The following is a 20,450-nucleotide window of genomic DNA, read 5'->3' on the forward strand; positions in this document are numbered from 1 at the left end:
CTAACCATTTATAAAAAGCAAAATGGCACATGCCTTGCTGTATTGTGATTATGCTATATTTTGCTCATAAAGGAAACAGACGATGCTTTGCATAACCACTGTATTATTTTCCTCAGTAGTAGTCACAATTGTATTTCCATAGATTATGGGAATCTGAGAGTGATGTGTAATCATTTTTCAGAAACTCTCAAGTCAGTGAATACAGTGATTCCTCTGGCAAAATCGTTTTATCTGAGCTCTTTTGAATCTGACGCTAGTTCCTGTATCAGCTCACGCAGGCTCTCAATAATTAACAATGCACCTATTCAGTGACGTTTCAAGGTGAATCCCAGCTAGAAATCTGTTGTGAGTACCAGGGTTTTTCGCAGCTCTACTCGTGTCCTATTTACGGGAAATGTATTAGTTAAGTCTTGTTGTTGAACCTGTCGGTGCAGTGCGTTTGCCAGCGGTTTGTTTGTTTTAGGCAACACTATTTAACAGAAAAGATCATTGGAATTGGCAGTGGCACACTTTGATAAGAAACTCGGATCTAAGGTGAGTTCGTTTCACAGTGCGATGTTTACGAACATAGGCTACTTATACATTAATATAAAGTGATAGCCTAACGGTCACGTTTGTATTTTAGCGTGTTTAGTAGGCTACTGATCTTTAAAATACATCTATCTTCCGCGACCTTTAATCGCTGATATCTCGTATAGGTGCCTGTAGCTGTGCCAATAACAGACATAAGTGTCATAAAAGATTAAAATGATGTTACATTCATGTAATGAATAATTTTAACGAGATTCCATTGAGATAATGCCGAGATGTGGTCCGTGAAACAAACTGAAAGGGTCGATAAGTTTAGAAAGAAAGCGCGGTCTGTATTTTCGCTCTCTGAAGCACCAATCACTGACAATGGTGTTGCTTTTGGTATTATAAAGGAGACATTTCTTCCTAACTCAGAGATGATTTCTAAGAACCTGTCATCTTTTGGTGTAAGAAACAGACGACATGCGCCCCTTAAGCTACATTGAGAATTGTTAGCCTATATAGCCAAATAATTTAAAGTTGGACAGGGTGATACTGTTAAATTGGGAAGCATATCAAATAATTTAAAGTTATCAGTTTATTATTAACTTCTACACCAATAAAATTCTTTAAATGGCAGTGGAGTGCATTGTATAATACAGTGTTAACAGTAGTGCAGTGAAATGAAATTTAGCCTACTTCATAATCTAGTGTCGAAAATGAAGGCAGGAATGAAGATGAAAGACATTTTAAATATTGCTTATAGGGCTATTTAAAAAAAAAAAAAAAAAAAAAAAAAAAAAAAAAATAGTTTAGTGACGTTTTATTTCAGTCACAATTTTATGTTTTAGAAAATGAGCATGGAGAGGAAAATTAGACAATGCATGTTACGCACTTAACCAGCATTGCCATAAAAATTCTGGGCTTTGAATGTTCTTTCTTCCCAATATTTGTGTATTGCTTGTTTTTGCTTTTAACTAAGGTATAAGAGACTAAGCTTTCCATAAAAGTGTAATGTCAGGTTAAGAGTGTCCTATTATTCACCCTATGTGTGGTTAATCTTTTAACTTTGGGACCTGTATTGTGATTATTTGAAATGAGTTTATATATGAGCTCATGTCTTTGTTGTTATGACAACATGTACGCCTTCTACATGATTCCAATCCAGTGAAAAAAAAAGTCATGTTGTCAGTAAACAAAACAAAAAAATCATGATGTACCTGCTGATAGATTCAACTGTTCATTCTCACACTCGGCTCCAGTGGTCAACACTATCAAACCTTGTATTGTTTTTTGGCACAATATTTCAGCATTTCTTTAAAGTTCTTGATATATTTTCTTCAAGCTTGATCCGACTGATGCATGGTAAAATGGCAGAAACTGGAAAAGAAGAAGTAGATGGGGGAAATGAGGTTAATGACCCACCAGAATGGGGTGAGGACGCAACAAAGGGTATGAAAAATGATGGAAAACCGATGGAAAGTCCGGTCAAGGAGAAGAGTCCTGGATTTATGAAGACGTTCAGAGCGAGTTTGAAAGCAGTCAGTCCTATGACATTGAAAAACAAAAGGTCAGAGAACACAGACAGCGACCAAAGCCAAATCTCAAATTCTCCGCTACAACCGCCGCCCTCTCCAAGTAAGTGTATCCATAATGTGATGAAAAAGTGTTGTTGTTTTTTAGTGACAATGTCTTCCCAAGGTCAAAGATATGAGAGGAAAAGCAGAGTATATAAAGTACTTAAACAGTGCTGGTTTAACAAAAGCAGCATTGTCTATTGTAGATCCTAATCATAAAGAACCATGTTAGCCTGTTAACTTGTATAACAGTTAGTTGCATATAAGGCTTTTTTATTTAAAAATAAAAGGCTTGAGCAGAGGATCTACCTCACAATCTTCATTTCAGAGTCCCAAGGCAGAAAAAGCTTCTCTTTCCAGAACTAAGTCAGGTGACTGGTCTTTGCACGTCACTAGATTCACCTCTAGACAAGTGAAATATGTCATTACAGGATGTGTTGATAGTAAATGTAGCAAACAATGCAGAAAGGCTTATTACGTTATACCTTTTGTGAGATCTAGCCTTTACTTTTATGTTTATTCCTAAAATTAATAGAACAGTCACAAGAACAAAAAATATGTCCTCCTGATCTTTATATCCTGTTTGTTCTATCATTACGTTTTTTTAAGATACATGAGGTACACAAAGACATTGTAAGTGTACATTTGAGATATTAGATGATCATATGTTTTCTTTGAACTATACATTTTTATACATTAAATGGGTCAAATTTAGGGTAAAATCATCTTTCATATTACATGGTCATGTTTTTTTTGTTTTTTTTGAGAACATTTGCTCAATTGAATGTTACACATAATGACATGAATCATCTCCAGTAACTGTTCATTTTATTCTCAGATTCTGCAATTGGAATAACGGGTACATTGGCAAAGAGGGGCGCATCGATCAGGCAGAGTTTGGGTCTGAGTTCTAAAAAACAGAAACAGGAACCACTTCAACCTGTCACAGAGGCCATTTTATCTGAAGAGCAGAGATCGGATAGTGTGAAGAGCATAGACAGAGTGTTGGAGCTCAGAGACACCTATACTCTGCCTGAGATACCACATGTGCCTCTGTCAGGTGAGTGTTTATCACACAAGTATTGTGTGTCCCATCTCTAAGTAGCTGACAAAGAATTTTTCAATATCATGGCTTTAGACATTGTGACTGGTTAGCATGTTTTTTACACCATTTACTTTTAGGTCTTGTTTTACTAAATGTATATTTCATTTGCTAAAATATAGTAGGTCAAAAAAAGTTGTTCTTTACACTGTATGGGGGCTGGGCCCTCATTATTTTATCTGGGTTCCTGTGAATTCAAGCAATGAATCTTCACTGAAAAGAGTTCAGTTCATGTTCAGTCATGAATCTTTAACTGATAAGAGGTCAAAAACAACAACAAAAAAAGATATTCATCATATTGTACACTACTGCTGAAAAGTTTGGGATACTTTTTTGAAAAAATACTCAACATGGACACATTAAATTGATCAAAAGTGACCATAACGACATTTATAATGTTACAAAAGTTTTTTGTTTAAAATAAAAGCTGTTCTTTTAAACAAGTTTTTTTATCATGGTTTCCACAAACATATAAAGCAGCACAACTGTTTTCAACATTGATAACAATAAAAAAAAATTTTTCTCGAGCAGCAAATCAGCATATTAGAATGCTTTCTGAAGACTGGAGTAACGATCATCAGAGGAATAAATTACATTTTAAAATATATTCGAAAATATTTCACAATTTTACTGTTTTTATTTTTGTTCAAATAAATGCAGCCTAAGCATAAGAGACTTCTTTCAAAGACATCTTGCTCACCACAGACTTTTGAATGGTAGTGTATACTTATTTGCCATTTTAATGGGGAAAAAAAACAATAGTATATGGCACAGGTGAGTACTGTGACTAGATGTTTTATTCCTGATTTTGAGCACATCTGTTCTTTTGTAAACCTGGCTTAAAGAGGACTCAGTGAATGTTATTATATATATATATATATATATATATATATATATATATATATATATATATACACTTCAAACCCAGTGTGTGTGTGTATATATATATGTAAGGAATAATTGACGACAGGCCGTTGAATTATTAGAAAAATAATGCACACCCGAGGTGGTAATGCGGTCACGACGCGAAGCGGAATCCGGACTATCCATTTATTTAGCCTATATTCAGTTTAATTTTCTATTGATTATAATATAGACAGGACTATATACTTTATTTATTAAAATTAAACTGCATGTTTCCATTGATTGTGAAGCTAGACATTGAAAATTGCAGATCAAGCGCATGGGGCTAAATGCTTTTTCTTGTTATGAATTGTATCCTATTTTCCGTTATTACCGTTAACTACGCGAAGTGATTTGGAACTGTAATGCGGTCAAGACCTGCCTGGAACTACTTTAGCCGTGCGTTTCCCTGAAAATAATGCACACCTTAGAACGTTCGTCAACCAATCAGATTCAAGCATTCAACGGCCCTGTAGTATAAATATATATATATATATATATATATATATATATATATATATATATATATATATATATATTTATATTTATATTTATATTTATATATTTATCTGTAAAGTACTTCACATATGGCAACATTCCCCTGACCACATCATAAGATTATAATCAGAATCCTTTCAATTGCTAATCAGTGGTAAACAGAGCATGGTTGGTACATTTTTGGAAAGCATGAGCTAATCCTGTTTAGATCTAGACATAGGATCATTCCTGATTGAAATATAATAGCTGTTGATGCAAGTGTGTTAGCTCCTGTATTATGACACAACTCATGCAGTCGTCCATTTACTAATATTTTGCTTTTTCCCTCCTCTATTCTCCCTCTGTACTGTGTTATTTGCTGCAGTAATGGAGATTAACAAACTGATAGAGACGGAAGCTTTAGAGGATGCCTATGTGAATCTACTGTCTCTAAGTTCGGAGCTACAGCATGAGCATCAAGCTCTAGATCAAGAAGACTGTCCCATCGAACTAGTCCATAAAGAGAAAGACCTCAGTTTGCTCTATGGCACACTAAGAAAAAAAATGTCTGTCATTGTACGCAACTCCAGTGCTCTGCCCTCATGCGATAAAGAGCAGCTGGTGTATGTTGCACAAATTATCCTGGAGGAAGATAAGAGACAGGGAGAACCAGGAGCGATGCCGGGATGGAGGGAAGCATGGAGGGATGCGGTACGAGACGGGGTTCAAGACGCTCTGAAGAAAGTTCACCTGGACAGCCGCGAGCAGAACGCTTCCTGGTTGGCAGTGCATCTGGGGCTTCTGGGTAAAGCTGTGGTGGAGGATTTGGAGAGAGTGAAGACTGAACTTTTGAGCTCATATCCAGCAGACTTTAAAGTGTTTGAAACCTATGTGTCCTGCCATCATGAGGCTGTAGGAGAGCATTTAAAGAGACTTCTGGAAAAGGTGACAGAGCTGAAAGATTACTACGCTCTTCTAGATTTCATTATTCATCGCTACCCAAGGTAGGTATTTCTACCATTAGATTTTGTTTTGGTAAATACAGCTGGTCAATATCACTTACAAATCTTTTTTTTGTTTTTTTTTTGCTGTTGTTATTGTTGTTTAAGTCATGCTGTTCCAATCCTGTATTAATTACTCTTTTAATACACAAAAGTAAAAAAAAATTAAAGAATATCCTGGCCGTTTGTTCCATATAATGAAAGTGAATGGGGAATTCAAGTCTGGAAAGGACAAAAATGCACCATATATGTATCATAAAAGTGATCCATTTGACCTACAGTACACTACCATTCAAAACTTTGGGTTCAGTAGCATTTATTTATGTTTTTGAAAGAAGTCTCTTAAGCTCAACAAGGCTGCATTTATGTAATATTATGAAATATTACAATTTAAAAGAACTTCTAATATATTTTAAAATGTAATTTTTCCTTGTGATAAAAAAGATGATTTTTAATCATCCTTACTCCAGTCTTCAGTGTCACAGAAACCATGCTGATTTGCTGCTTTATATAATGCAGGGGTCATATAATGCCATTTTTGTACAAGCTAATATGATTTTTTAGGGTCTAAATTAAAAGTTTGTAATATACTTTAATTAAAAATTCTCATTAGTATTGTAAGAAAACACTCATTTTACCTGGTCAAAAACAGCTCTGTTTTCAGCACGCCGTTTAAGTGTATGTGTCTTTAAATGATAATGAGCTTTGCTCACCCCGCCCCTCTGTTCTGTGCATACACCGTTTGAAATAATAACACAATAACCATAGAGACAGAGCATATTTAGGCCACGCCCACACCCGGGGGGAAAACAGTCCAATGGTCTCCATTGACTTTGCATTGCGAGAGGCTGCCTCCTTGTCATTTCTTGCTTCTAACAAAAGACAGAATAATGCCTAAAAGCTGCTATGTGACAAGGTGTACAGCAAACAAGCTAAGAAACCCAGAAATAAGTTTTTATAAGTTGTTGACCCCAAAAAACGAGTGTTTAGGACATAAAAGTGGATACAGGCAGTTGAGACAGAGCGTCACGTGTCTCATTACTCTGAGAACTAACGTACGCCCGCTGGAGGAGACCATAATCGGCAACACAGGATAGTTTATCTTACAGAAATATAATATATAAAACTGACATTTGGATATTTGACTCACCAGTGACCAAATGTTTAACTTACTGCACACGTAGTGTATTTTTAGTGCATACTGAGTGTCAGGATCCCACAATTTACCCATTCGTTCCAGCCTGTATCCACTTTTATGTCCTCAAACGCTCGTTTTTTGGGGTCGACAGCTTATGAAAACTTATTTCTGGGTTTCTTAGCTTGTTTGCTGTACACCTTGTCACATAGCAGCTTTTAGGCATTATTCTGTCTTTTTAGATAGTATATGTGTGCAGTGCCGTAAAGCAGTTTGTTACATCGCGAGACCTGATATCACGCAATACTTCCTGATGCTGCGGCCGGCAGCCCGCCGGCCCAAAGTTGCAAGGGTGGTTTTTCATCTCACAGGCGCTCGAGGGGTGCGAGAAGACCACCATTCAACCCGAAAACAGTCATATAACCATTCCAATGACTCCAAAGCTGTTCGGTTAAGATAAAAAAGTTACTTAGTTCAAGAACATCAACATGACTGCTGTGTTTCTTATTACACCCAAGAACAGAACACCACAATCTCTTAGACGCCATTCTGCTCATAGACAGTGCTCCAGCGTATCAACAATGACGCGTGGACTATGATGACAGCTGAGCTCGCTCACAAGTGAGGGCGGGTCTGTGTTGAAACGCTGCTGTCAATCAACAATCGTGGGAGGGGCGTCCGACCGTGTGACGTCACTAGGTCGAACGGCTTGATTTGAGAGACTGGAAAACATATAAGGAGATTAAAAAAAAAACACTGGATGGATTTTTATCATTTTATGATGATTGTGTACAGGCACTGCCAACACACATTTCAGTACAATATACTTGTAAAAGTGCATGTGCCATTATATGACCCCTTTAAAAACATCATCAATGATGTGCTGTTCAAAAGAATGGCATTTATTTGAAATAGATATCTTTTGTAACATTATAAATGCCTTTACTGTCACATTGCTGATGGGTCCTTGCTGATGATTAAATGATTAAAAATTCTTACTGATAATAAAACCTTTGAACAGTAGTGTATATTAAAGGTCTGTTGGTCAAAGGTCAATTTCAGAAGCTGTGCAATAAATTTTTATGACAATTTTTAATCATTGTTCACTGGAACACATATCTGAATTGACATCAGTGGCATTTATTCAAAGAATCATGATGTCATTGATGTCAAACCTGATGTGGATTCACATAAGCCAATCAAAAGACTGATGTACTGCGTCAACCAGAGGCTCTTCATATGATCTTTCAGAGCTCCAAACATCCACTTCACAAATCGCTAAAGGTCTAGTGGTCTCAATGTGTTTTTAATGACCCAAAACTTCAGTTTGATAAATAGCTCATTGTGATTTATTCCAGTCCTCTTCAGACCTTATATGGATACTTATGTGTGTACCAGTTGCTGAGATTCATTGTAAAGTTGGTTTCACAACCATACATTTAAAGGATGTAGTCCAGTAATTTTAAGCCAAAAATGGGGGTCAACCTTGAACAAATTGCAACAGAAGCAAACTCAACTGATTTTGTATCCTTAATATGTCCTCCTGAGTAAGGAAAAAAAAGTCCAGAAGAATACCATTAGGGGAAAGTTTAGAAAAAGACCCAAATATAGCCTATTCATACATCTATTCATTCTTTTTCTTACGTGAATAGGGTAAACAATTTAACCTTTAGATATCACCATGAAAATGACTGAGTTGATTACTTGCATCAAGACAAAAAAAAAATGTATTACAAGTTTTTTAAAATTGTTTGTTAACATGGACAAATGGTGCATAATCTAATTACGTATGTGCTAATTTGCATAAATACCGCAACAGATCTAAACATTGGGTCTAGCCAGGTGAAAATGTCTTGTTGAATCTTGTTGACATTTAACAGTAAAATACTTGATGTTAAAGGGATACTCCACTTTTTACAACTCCCCAGAGTTAAACAGTTGAGTTTTACGTTTTCGAATCCATTCAGCCGATCTCCGGGTCTGGGGGTCCCACTTTTAGCATAGCTTAGCATAATGAATTGAACCGGACAAGACCATTAGCATCTCTCTCAAAAAAATTAAAAAAGAGTTTCGATATTTTTCCTATTTAAAACTTGACTCTTCTGTAGTTACATTGTGTACTAAGACCAACGGAAAATGTAAAGTTGCGATTTTCTAGGCTGATATGGCTAGGAACTATACTTTCATTCCTGCGTAATAATCAAGAAACTTTGCTGCCATACCATGAGTCCAGCAGGCGTAATGATATGACGCAGCGCATGCCGCCTGATAATAGGCTACCGAGCTGGGGACTATTATCAGGCGCTGCGTCATATCATTACGCCTGCTGGACTCATGGTATGGCAGCAAAGTTTCTTGATTATTACGCAGGAATGAGAGTATAGTTCCTAACCATATCAGCCTAGAAAATCGCAACTTTACATTTTCCGTCGGTCTTAGTACACAATGTAACTACAGAAGAGTCAAGTTTTAAATAGGAAAAATATCGAAACTCTTTGTTAATTTTTTTGAGAGAGATGCTAATGGTCTTGTCCGGTTCAATTCATTATGCTAAGCTATGCTAAAAGTGGGACCCCCAGACCTGGAGATCGGCTGAATGGATTCCAAAATGATAAAACTCAACTTTTTAACTCTGGGGGAGTTGTAAAATGAGCCTATTTCCTAAAAAAGTGGAGTATCCCTTTAAGGTCTGAATGGAACCCATTTAGGCTACCCATGAACATTAATACATAGAGGCAGGAAGAAGTACTTTAGAAACCAGCCTTTATTCATTTTTAAGAGATGGGGTTTGGGGCTGGGTCTGTGGGACTGTTTCTGGGGGACGAGTCTGAGGGAAGAACAGGAGACAATGGTAAGGAGAATGCAGAAGACAAAAGGTAAGTAAAATAAAAAGTGAATCCCCAGAAACAGTCCCACGGACCCAGCCCCAAACCCCATCTCTGCAATAATAATTAATAAAGGCTGGTTTCTAAAGTACTTCTTCCTGCCTCTATGTATTAATGCTCATGGGTAGCCTAAATGGGTTCCATTCAGACCTTAACATCAAGTATTTTACTGTTATGTGTCAACAAGATTCAACAAGACATTTTCATGTTAACAAACAGTTTCAAAAAACTTGTAATACAATTTTTGTTTGTCTTGATGTAAGTAATCAACTCAGTAATTTTCATGGTGATATCTAAAGGTTACATTTTTTACCCTATTGACGTAAAAAAAAGAATGAATAGGTGTATGAATATGCTATATTTGGGTCTTTTTCGAAACTTTTCCCTAATGGGATTCTTCGGGACCTTTTTTTCCTTACTCAGGAGGACATATTGAGGATACAAAATCAGTTGAGTTTGCTTCTGTTGCAATTTGTTCAACCTTTTTTTCATAAAATGACTGGACTAATGTGCATTTAAGAGTTGAGAGTCAAGTGTACTACGACAGATTATGAGAGTTATGATTATAGATGTGACTGTACTATTACTTCAAGGGTTTGATATAACTGTAACTAAAACTGTATTTAACTGCTGTTTCCATAGTGAGAAGATAATGGGAAGCTGCTCTCTGCAGCCGGAGCTGAAGGAAGATCAGAAAGTGCTTCCGTTGGACAAAGACTTCCTTAACCTGATTAAAGTTAAATACTGCAGTCGTTTACAGGTAGCATACAAGCACATCTGTCATCCGAGATAACGCTAGTAGCTAACAGTCTGAATTCAGTGTCCACTCCTGTGCTTTTAACAGGTTGACATAAGAACATCATTTGACAGAATTATTCAGTTGGAGAATGAGGAAATGTGGACAGAAAAGAGGAAACCAAACATTGATGAGGGAATCTACAGCTCACACATTGACATGGACATCTGGACGGTGAGCCTGCACTTTCATAAGTAGCTCGCTTTCCCTCAGATTAAAATTTTCAAATGATAAAATTAGGAAGTCAAATTATGGAAGTAATAATTATTAATAGGAAGTCCTTTGATTTCCCATTTAAATGGTCACAGTGGAATGTGTTTACCAATAGAGGGCAGTATAGGACCTTTTTCTTAACTTACAGTGGCCCCAAAACTAATTCAAACAGTTGAGCTACACTTAAAAATGTATTAGTGATATTACACACCAAGTGGCATTTATTTTTAAGAAAGATAACACAATCACACTTTGCTAGTAAATAATCTCACACAAAGAACTTTGTTCAGTTTTAAGTGATAAAAAATAGGTATAGTTATGGAAAAAAAAAAAAATTTTGACACCTAAATGTTAAAAGTTAGTGAAGCAAGTTCATAGTTAAAGGGATAAATCCAAATTTTCATCCAAAAATGAAAATTCTGTTAATTTAAATAAAATCTGTTCATGTATTGAGCAAGCGAATCTCTTTACATGTCTTGGATTAAACTGCTCAATTCATATGGGTTCGTTTTACGGTGCCTTTTTAACCTTTTTGGATCTTTTAAGTTTTGGTTACCTGTACTTTCAGTGGAGGGACAGAAAAACATTAAACTTATAAGGTCTTGTATGTTTGGAACAACATGAGGGTGAGTCAATAATGTCAGCATTTTGCTTTTTGAGTAATGTGCTAAACTATGCTACATATTATTATGTTATAATATATATTGTTCTATAATTATGTAATTATAAATTCTAGAATTATTTGTTTGCAAATGCCACTTGGTTTAAAAAAAAAACAGTTCCTAGTTCGGTGACATTCAGACATTTTTAAGTGGTTTAAGTGTCCAAATGTTTTTGGGCTCACTGTAATTATAAAACAGCACAAGAAAAAAAAAAAAAAAAAGAATTATGTTTTCTTTCCCAGAATATTAAAGGGCATGTACAAGGATCCAGAAGAATTGATGTGAACCTTGAGCAGAAGGTTGTCCGATCCTGTTTGGAGGAACTGAAGACCTTTCCGAAAAGGTTTGTGATAAAGAACTAACATTCTAAATGAAAGTACGTTTTGAAAGTAAGCTCTGAAAGCTTCTGTAGTATATATTTTATGTGCAGAGAAACTGATTTTTAAAAAATTTCACTTAATATCGTTATATCTTTATTTGCTGATTTGCCAGTTATTGGATTAAAAAAGGTTACCATAGTGTCATTCTGTGTCAACTCAACCAGAAGTCCCTGACTGAAATGTAGATTTAAAAAAAAAAAATTGAGCCAGAATACAGGGGGTTAAAATGACTATAGAAAGATTGCAGCATCGGTAGGTCTATTAGTTAAATTGGGAAACAGCACTTTTTGTGTTGTGTTGTATTTTTTGCCTCAAGTTTGCATGCAAACTTTGGGCAAAAATCACAAAAAGTGCTTTTGTCCTATTTTTGAACTGTCACCATTGGCATATAAAGTCAACATATTTAACTAATAGACCTACAAATCTCTGTGTGAAAATAAAAATAATGATGCTGTCACTATTGTATAATCATTTTTACCCCCCTGTAATCAGGCTCCAAATCTCCAAATTCTCTTTCTATTCATGTGGCTTTCTCATAGACTTGATTAAAACCACATCCCATTAAATGCATTCCCATATTTAACACATTCCCTCAATGATAACTGGCAAATCATGTGATATTTATTCATGTGATTATTTCTCGGGATCACTGACTTTCGTTATATGTCTCTGAAGGTTTGAGTCAGCGTTTGTTGAGTGGAGCAGTCCTCTGTCTAACTCATCTCTCTGGGCAGAGTATCACATCAGCTACATCAACAGCTTTAGTGCCCTAAAGTAGGTCATTTACACAACATACAACCCAAAAGTAAATTGTAATTTTCATTGAAACAATTTTTACACACGTGTTTGAGAGGAGTAGAAATAATATATAACTTTATACAGTAAGTCTAGTTTCAAATGTAATATTATCTCTTCAGAGAGATTATGTGAATACAAAGCCAAGGGGTGGATAAAGCTATTTGTTTACTTTCACATTCATCTCAATGGCAGAATGTTCATTCCAGCTTTTGATCTTTGCCTGTCATCACTTGTCATCAAACGTGTTTTTAAGCCAAAGAAGAAGCCTTAAATGCCATTAAGCCATGAAAAAAAATAATAATAACACATAACAGAATCACGTGATTTCCAGGAATTCATGCTGCATAGAGGCAGTCAAAGAGCTGGCAGGGGAAGTCCCTGTCACTGGGGAATGTTGAATTGCGATGGAAACCCCTAGATGTGTGTAGTTAAAACTTAAACCACTAAAAGTCATTTTAGTTCTAACTAAAAAAGGATATAAAATTAAGAGATTTTAGATAAAAAATGAGTTATTGATGATTTCTTAAATATTATAAAGCAGAAAATACTGTATCAAGGTGTTCATTATTTTGACCTAAATTCATCCTCTTGTGTGCTTTGTTGTTAGCTGAAAAGGCAACCAGAATTTTGTCAAATGTTCAAAAAGTTTTATAAATAAATACTTGTATTTAGCAAGCATGCATGAAATTGATCAGTGACAGTAAAGTGACAGTAAAGACTTTTTACCAAACAAAAAAAAAAATTTTTTTTTATTTGACCACTTTTTAAAATTATTACCAAAAAATACATGTTGTTCTATTGAACTTTGTATCCAGCAGAGAATCCTGGAAAAAAAGCATAATAGAATGAATTCTGAAGGATCATGTGACTGGAGTAATGATGCTGAAAATTCAGCTGTGCCATCACAGGAATAAATTACAATTTAAAATATATTAACCCGTTTAATCCCAAATTTTTCCCAGACACAAAAATATCCAAATCATGTGTCATTAGTATCCCTTTGAAACAATCAATCATAATTTTTAGAAATTTTCATGGAAAAGTGTGTGAAAAAGTGTGTTATATGATCGGTCACAATTGTGACCGGTGGGATACTGTGTTGTCAACCATTGGACAGACTGAATATAGGTCTATTTGACCTGTGCAGTGTGTGTGTGTGTGTGTGTGTGTGCGTGCGTGCTTGTGTGTGTCTGTGTGTGTGTATTGTATCAACCATTGGACAGACTGAATATAGGTCTATTTGACCTGTGCAGTGTGTGTGTTTTTTGTGTGTGTTTCTGTGTGTGTGTGTGTGTGTGTTTATCTGTGTGTGTGTGTGTGTGTGTGTGTGTCTGTGTGTCTGTGTGTGTGTGTGTGTGTGTGTGTGTGTGTGTGTGTTGTATCAACCATTGGACAGACTGAATATAGGTCTATCTGACCTGTGCAGTGTGTTTGTGTGTTTGTGTGTGTGTGTTTGTGTGTGTGTGTGTGTGTCTGTCTGTCTGTCTGTCTGTCTGTCTGTCTGTCTGTGTGTGTGTGTGTGTGTGTGTGTGTGTGTGTGTGTGTGTGTGTGTGTGTGTGTGTGTGTGTGTGTGTTGTATCAACCATTGGACAGACTGAATAGGTCTATTTGACCTGTGCAGTGTGTTTGTGTGTGTGTGTTTCTCTGTGTGTGTGTGTGTGTGTGTGTGTGTGTGTGTGTGTGTGTCTGTGTGTGTTGTATCAACCATTGGACAGACTGAATAGGTCTATTTGACCTGTGCAGTGTGTTTGTGTGTGTGTGTTTCTCTGTGTGTGTGTGTGTGTGTTTCTCTGTGTGTGTTTCTCTCTGTGTGTGTGTTTCTCTGTGTTGTATCAACCATTGGACAGTCTGAATATAGGGATATTTGACCTGTGCAGTGTGTGTGTGTGTGTGTGTGTGTGTGTGTGTGTTGTATCAACCATTGGACAGACTGAATATAGGTCTATTTGACCTGTGCAGTGTGTTTGTGTGTGTGTTTTTGACCTGTGCAGTGTGTTTGTGTGTGTGTGTGTGTGTGTGTGTTTGTGTGCGTGTTTCTGTGTGTGTGTGTGTGTGTGTGTGTGTGTGTGTGTGTATGTGTGCGTGCATGCGTGTGTGTCTGTGTGTAAAATTAGGTAGAAAGTTAGGTAGCAGCAGAAAGAAAGTAAGGTAGAACAGTTAGCCTATGTGTAGATGCAATGCATGTAGATACAATGGGTTATACTACCGGTCACTATTGTGACCGTTGACATGTTTGTGAGTGCTATAACCACAATAAAAAAAGTTGAGTAATTGCAAATGCATATATCAATACTAGACACCTTAAACATCATGTGTACCAAAAATGTATGTCCTATCTTTATGTTAACATACTTTACTAACATATTCTTTGGGAGCTTTCTTGCTGCCATCCTCTTCTCTTGGCGCAAACAGGAAGTAAACAGCTCTGGTCATGTGACAATTTACAGTAAACATGCGACACTGCACATATTTCATTGAGACCCTTTATTATTTCAATATCTGCTGGAAATGCATTGATAGATCATTTAGTAACATTTTTATAGCCTTAGAAATGAAACATTTTTTTACGGTCACTTTTGTGACCGGTGGGATTAAACAGGTTAATATAGAAAATATTTATTTGAAGTTCTAATAAAAATTCACAATATTAATGTATTTTAAATGTAGCCTTGATTAGCATAAGAGACTTCAAAAACTACCAAATCTCAGACCCCAAACTTTGAGCAATAGTGTATATCAGCGTACACCAACTAGTTGTCAATAATTTATTTCTGATCAGATGTATTTGTATGTATTTAATGTATGTGAACTAAATTATCTCAAAGGTAAGCATTGGTCTTACTATTATACTATTGTGATTTTTTATGCACTAAAAAGGTTTCTGACAGCCTAAATCACTAGCTATGTTTCCATTCACCAATTTTTATGTGCATTATGGGATATCACGTAAACACACAACATGTAAACTCCAAGATGTGAATAAATAAAATAAAATACTTATGCGCTCTATTAAGGCGGATTCATTTTTTATCTGATAAGAAAACATGTGCATGAACTACAATGGAAACTACTGAATTGAAACTACCTTTATGTGAAACAAAAAACTCACGTGACTGCCTCAACAGTGGATGTGATTTGATAACTGGACTAACCAGTGGATCAGTTTCATTGCAACAGCATCTCAAATATTGGTTTGATCATTCCGAAATGCCTGAGCCAAAGTCTGCCATCAGAATGATTTGGTTTAATGACCTCCCAGAACACAGGATAAAAGAGCCACAGTGGCTTCCCCGATTTCAGCAGCTTCTATTTTTATTAAAGATGTTTTGCGCCAATTCCCCAGGAAGTCACGATTTTGTTCTCTTGAACACATGGGATGGAAACGCTGCTTTATTAACAAGTGTTTTATGCAATATTCCAATTTTGTGCACAAGATAAATTTACAACTTTGGATGGAAACATAGCTAATGTAGCAAGATAGATTAGAAAATGTTCTCATGTGGGCGTAAAGAGCAAAAAACAAACTGCATACAGACAAAACCCACATTTTATAAACTTTTTAGATTGTTCTCTGTAGCAAGATAGATTAGAAAATGTTCTCATGTGGGCGTAAAGAGCAAAAAACAAACTGCATACAGACAAAACCCACATTTTATAAACTTTTTAGATTGTTCTCTTTTGGACAGCTGACATTACAAGTGCTGAAAAGCAATTATAATTTCAATATTTTTTCTCCAGAGAGCACATGGAGAGCTTTAAGGACATCTGCCCGATTCCGCTAGAGCTGGTTCGAAAGGAAATAGATGGACTGACCACCAAATTGAGTCAATCTGTGCTGGAGCACTTCAAAACGGATGTCAAGGTGTGAGCTTCTGAACCACACATCGTTAACAATACTTGTCAAACAATGGCAATAGTTTGAGATACACACCAGATAAATTTAAGAACCATTCAGACAACAGGCAAACTGACCTAATGTTGACCTTCTATGAACTACTTGTTTATTTTAATACAAAAATAAATATATAAAACACTATATTGTGCAGAATTCTAAAAGTAGGTCAATAAATCCCTGAATTCAGTCATAGTGTCTGTGAATATGCATCTGGAATTTAATATTAATTGAACGTCTCTTTTTGATAGTAGAGTGAGTGAATATTAAGAGCTTCTGTCTGTAGCCTTTCCTCAGGAGACAAATGACAGGAAAATGGTTTTCATTTGATGAAGACTTTTCACAGCTGATCGAAAGAACCAAGAATCTTTCTGAACAGACCAAATACATGAGCCCAAAACCTAAACAGGTGAGGCTTCGACCAGTTTTGTTCAAGTATATACACAAACAATACACACTTGACCGCGTAGAGCAGCTCTCATGTCACATTAGTGAACTGTTTACACTGCCCGTCAATTTAATACACATCTTCATGTATTTATTGTAAAATCTCTCTTTCTCCTGTTTATGCATCTTTTTATACAACTTAAGGTCTTTGTGAATGAAGCTCACATTTTTGTGGTGAAAGAATATGTTTCTCAGCTGATGAAGAATAACTACTCGTGCAAAAACAGGAAGAATGAGACGGCTGCCAATAAGATCGCAAATCAGTGGGAGGAACTGAAGGAGATTTTCCAAGAAATGGTACAATCCCCATAATGCTTTTTAAAAACCAGTGCGTTTTAATGTCCAATAAATATTCAATCATTTTATCCCTTAAAATAATTTCTTCATGCTTTAAAATAGCTAGAATATAACTCTACACCCTTGCTTCATTTAATGTATGCGGACCCATGAATATGCAAATTATCCCCGCCTCCACTCAATCCCAGCTCGGACTTACCTGATCCACTCGGTCAACTTTACTGTAGTGAACGCTTCGTGGTGGCAAGTGTAAATACTGGTTTAATTCAGCCATATACTGTATGTTTGAACCAGAAACTGATTCAGAATAAGTGGAAGGGTGAATTATACAGGGTTGTCGATGTATCAGAATGGTAATGCATTTTATGTATTGCTCTCTTCGTCGGACATAACGGTAATTGATATGATTAGCTTTTGGCTTGACTACGTTTTCAAACAGCTAATAATGTGTTGCTAATGTTACACAAACCATGTTTCAGACAGCTGGCTTCTAAACATCAGTATCATTAGAAACGCTTTGAACAACTCAGAACGTCAGTGGGAAAAGGCATATAGTTCATCATAACATCGTAATATACATCATATACATAATTCACCCGCTATAAATGTACCCGATTTTTCATATCATCAAAAAATATACTCAGCAATGGTTTTGACTGATAAATTTGCACATGATTTGTCTTAAAAAATAAATAAAAACACCACATAGACATATAAAAACAACATTAAAATCTTGATTTTCGCTACAAGGGGTTTTTAAAACATGCTAACATGCTTACTGCATAATTCTCTGTGTAGAATTCGACCTCAGAATGGCTCCATCCAGTCGGGGACCAGCTGAGCAAGATCATTGGGTGCAGAAAAAGTGATGTAAAACATAACCTACGGCCACTGGTTGAAAACTATCCAGACATCAGGTGCGAGTCATATTATGTGCTGCAGATAACGTTTACAATTTAACAAACAATAATGTTTCTTTGATTCAACGAATGTTTCGCCCATTCCAGAAGGAGCCATCTCTCAGCTGTGCTGTACTTCCGAGGAATTATAAGAGGCAGGGAAAGGCATATTATACTACAGCGACTGGCAGAGCTGAAAGAGAGCATTGGGAATGCTGGGAATAAAGAGCATGCTCTCTTCAATCAGATTGAAGCAACAGTTAACACAGACTGCCTGCCTGGTACAACCTTCTCCTGTCTGTCCTTCATCATGCCAAACAGCTAATCCAAAGACACTTCATTTTATTTTAAGTGGGAATAATGGTTGCACTGTCTGATAGCGACAGTATGCCTTAAAATATGAGCGCTAAGGAATGTTTTCCTGCCTTTGTGAATAATTTATAGTCTTGTATTCTAACAAGATGATTTGGTAAATGTGTTTCACTATTATCATGTGGACTTTTGTGGAATCATTGTGGATGACACTTTAAATCTAATCAGACCATATTATATGCATTGTTTAAAAAAAAAAAAAAAAAAAAAAAAAAGGCATTGGTGATGATAATGTGATATTTGTATATTCCACATCTTAAGCCAAGTTCACACTACAGGATTTTAAGCCCGATTTAAGCCCGATTTGCAAATCGTTGAGCTCGCCGACAGGTCGGGGTGTTATCGCGTGCAAATCGCGGGGGATTAGCGGGCGATGAACGCTCGCCAATCTGTTAGTATGAAAGAGCCAACAACGCATCAAAGACGCTCGCAGACGCGTCGCCAAGCCCAGAAAAATATCTAGCATGCTAGATATCCAGAGCTGTCGGCCGACTCGATAGCCTGTGGTGTCACGTGTTGCGACGAGCAACAGCCAATGATCAGCTTGTTATGACATTACAAAAGCCTTTTGTATTTGTAACCATCGTTGCCAAACCACAACAGGCAGCTGCCTTTTCATTATAATGTTTTACTCACTTCCAACTCTCTCTGACAGACAATCCCTGCTGCCCGCGCGTGCTTATCCATTCACCCATATTCTTTTTTTTCCTTTTTTTCGGGGTTCTAAACAGATCATGTGTAGGCTATATATATATATTAGGGGTGTGCCGGTTTCATAATTTGTGTGACGGTTATGACGTGAGTCTAATGACAAAACTCATCATCCGCACCAACGTTTTTAAATCAAATTTCAAAGCCGCACCCGCCCGCCATCCGCTGATTGTTTTGCGGTCTATGGACTGATGCGAGCCGCAAGAAAGCCCTTGTCTGTTCAAGAAAGGATGCAGCAAAGATATTTAATGCTAATGTATGAGGCATAGGATAGGCCTATACGCTGAGTTTCATTCATTTACGATGAGATGCGCTCTAGTTCACAATGCAATGCAAGTGAACGCGACGCGCCGGCGCCCGCATGTTATTATTATTTACTTTTTATTTAATAAATACATGCAATTGTTTGATTAAACATTTATTAAAATTAAGATACAATTTGTACAAAACGAAATTCGCTTTAAAGAAATGCTTTCTACAAAGCAAAACTTAATGAAGTGGTAAAAATCATGTCTGACGATTTACAAAACAAAGCTTCATTAAGTGGTAAAAACCCAATATATTGCGCATCTTATGATCCTATATCTTTTATTACAAAAGTTTTTTGAGCTAAAATGTAATACACATCATATATACACACTGTAGCCTATCAAACATGTTTGGGGCCAGTCAAGGGGTAATTAAACTGCACACTCTAAAAAATGCTGGGTTATTTTAACCCAATGTTGGGTCAAATATGGACTAACCCAACGTTGGGTTAAAAATGCAATTTAAAAATGGACAAACCCAGACGTTGGGTTACATTTTTAATGTAACCACTGCAATTTGTCCATTTTTAAATTGCATTTTTGTCCATTTTTGATTTTGTCCAAAATGCAATTTGTCCATTTTTAAACTGCATTTTTTAACCCAACGTTGGGTTAGTCCATATTTGACTCAACATTGGGTTAAAACAACCCAGCATTTTTTAGAGTGCACGATCAGTTATCGGTAATGATAGGCTACGTTGTTTATTATTGCAAATGTTTATTGCTAATGTTTATTATTGCAAATGTTTTTCATTTGTTTAATAAATCTCATAATGATGGCACATCACTATATCATATAGCTTTTATTTCTATCTCAGATGATTGGCGGTCGGTCAAGGGGTACTTGGCAAAGAATCAAATACAGTTGGAAACGATGACCAATAATAACACAGACTGTCAACAATTGTTTTTAATTAGTATTTAAACATTCTCTATGATAAAAAAAAAATATTTTAATAACAAATAACACTGTTTTGGCGGTTATACAGTTCTAATGACGGTGTTCAACTATAACCCCTAATATATATATATATATATATATATATATATATATTTTTTTTTTTTTAAATGCCAATTTTGTCCC

The 20,450-nt window shown here is 36.1% G+C and overlaps 1 protein-coding gene across 4 annotated transcripts; it reads left to right on the forward strand.

Annotated features, from left to right (window-relative positions):
- The first annotated feature begins 247 nt into the window (after positions 1 to 247).
- exoc3l4 (exocyst complex component 3-like 4) lies at positions 248 to 19,745 on the forward strand. 4 transcript variants are annotated; one of them, XM_084092673.1, is made up of 14 exons: positions 248 to 345; positions 1,856 to 2,148; positions 2,378 to 2,458; positions 2,926 to 3,147; positions 4,955 to 5,573; positions 10,233 to 10,350; positions 10,435 to 10,560; positions 11,504 to 11,604; positions 12,317 to 12,415; positions 16,179 to 16,302; positions 16,619 to 16,741; positions 16,924 to 17,076; positions 17,875 to 17,993; positions 18,084 to 19,745. In XM_084092673.1, exons 2-14 carry the CDS (start codon positions 1,869 to 1,871, stop codon positions 18,298 to 18,300), a joined length of 2,382 nt encoding a protein of 793 aa, XP_083948799.1. In that variant the 5' UTR covers positions 248 to 345; positions 1,856 to 1,868; the 3' UTR covers positions 18,301 to 19,745. The 4 variants fall into 4 exon arrangements, with proteins under 4 accessions (XP_083948799.1, XP_083948801.1, XP_083948800.1 ...); XM_084092672.1 differs by lacking the exon at positions 248 to 345 and adding an exon at positions 395 to 534; XM_084092675.1 differs by lacking the exon at positions 2,378 to 2,458.
- Positions 19,746 to 20,450: the final 705 nt, after the last annotated feature.

The sequence above is a fragment of the Abramis brama genome (genome assembly GCF_963993115.1).
Source record: "Abramis brama genome assembly, chromosome: 19".
NCBI classification, from domain to species: Eukaryota; Metazoa; Chordata; class Actinopteri; order Cypriniformes; family Leuciscidae; genus Abramis; species Abramis brama.

What these genes read in the sequence shown, in the direction of transcription:
- exoc3l4 (XM_084092673.1), top strand. Translation starts at nt 1,869, where the DNA reads ATGCATGGTAAAATGGCAGAAACTGGAAAAGAAGAAGTAGATGGGGGA. An exon ending in CTGAAGACCTTTCCGAAAAG is followed by an intron (nt 11,605 to 12,316) that starts GTTTGTGATAAA and finishes ATGTCTCTGAAG; the next exon opens with GTTTGAGTCAGCGTTTGTTG. An exon ending in AACAGCTTTAGTGCCCTAAA is followed by an intron (nt 12,416 to 16,178) that starts GTAGGTCATTTA and finishes TTTTTTCTCCAG; the next exon opens with AGAGCACATGGAGAGCTTTA.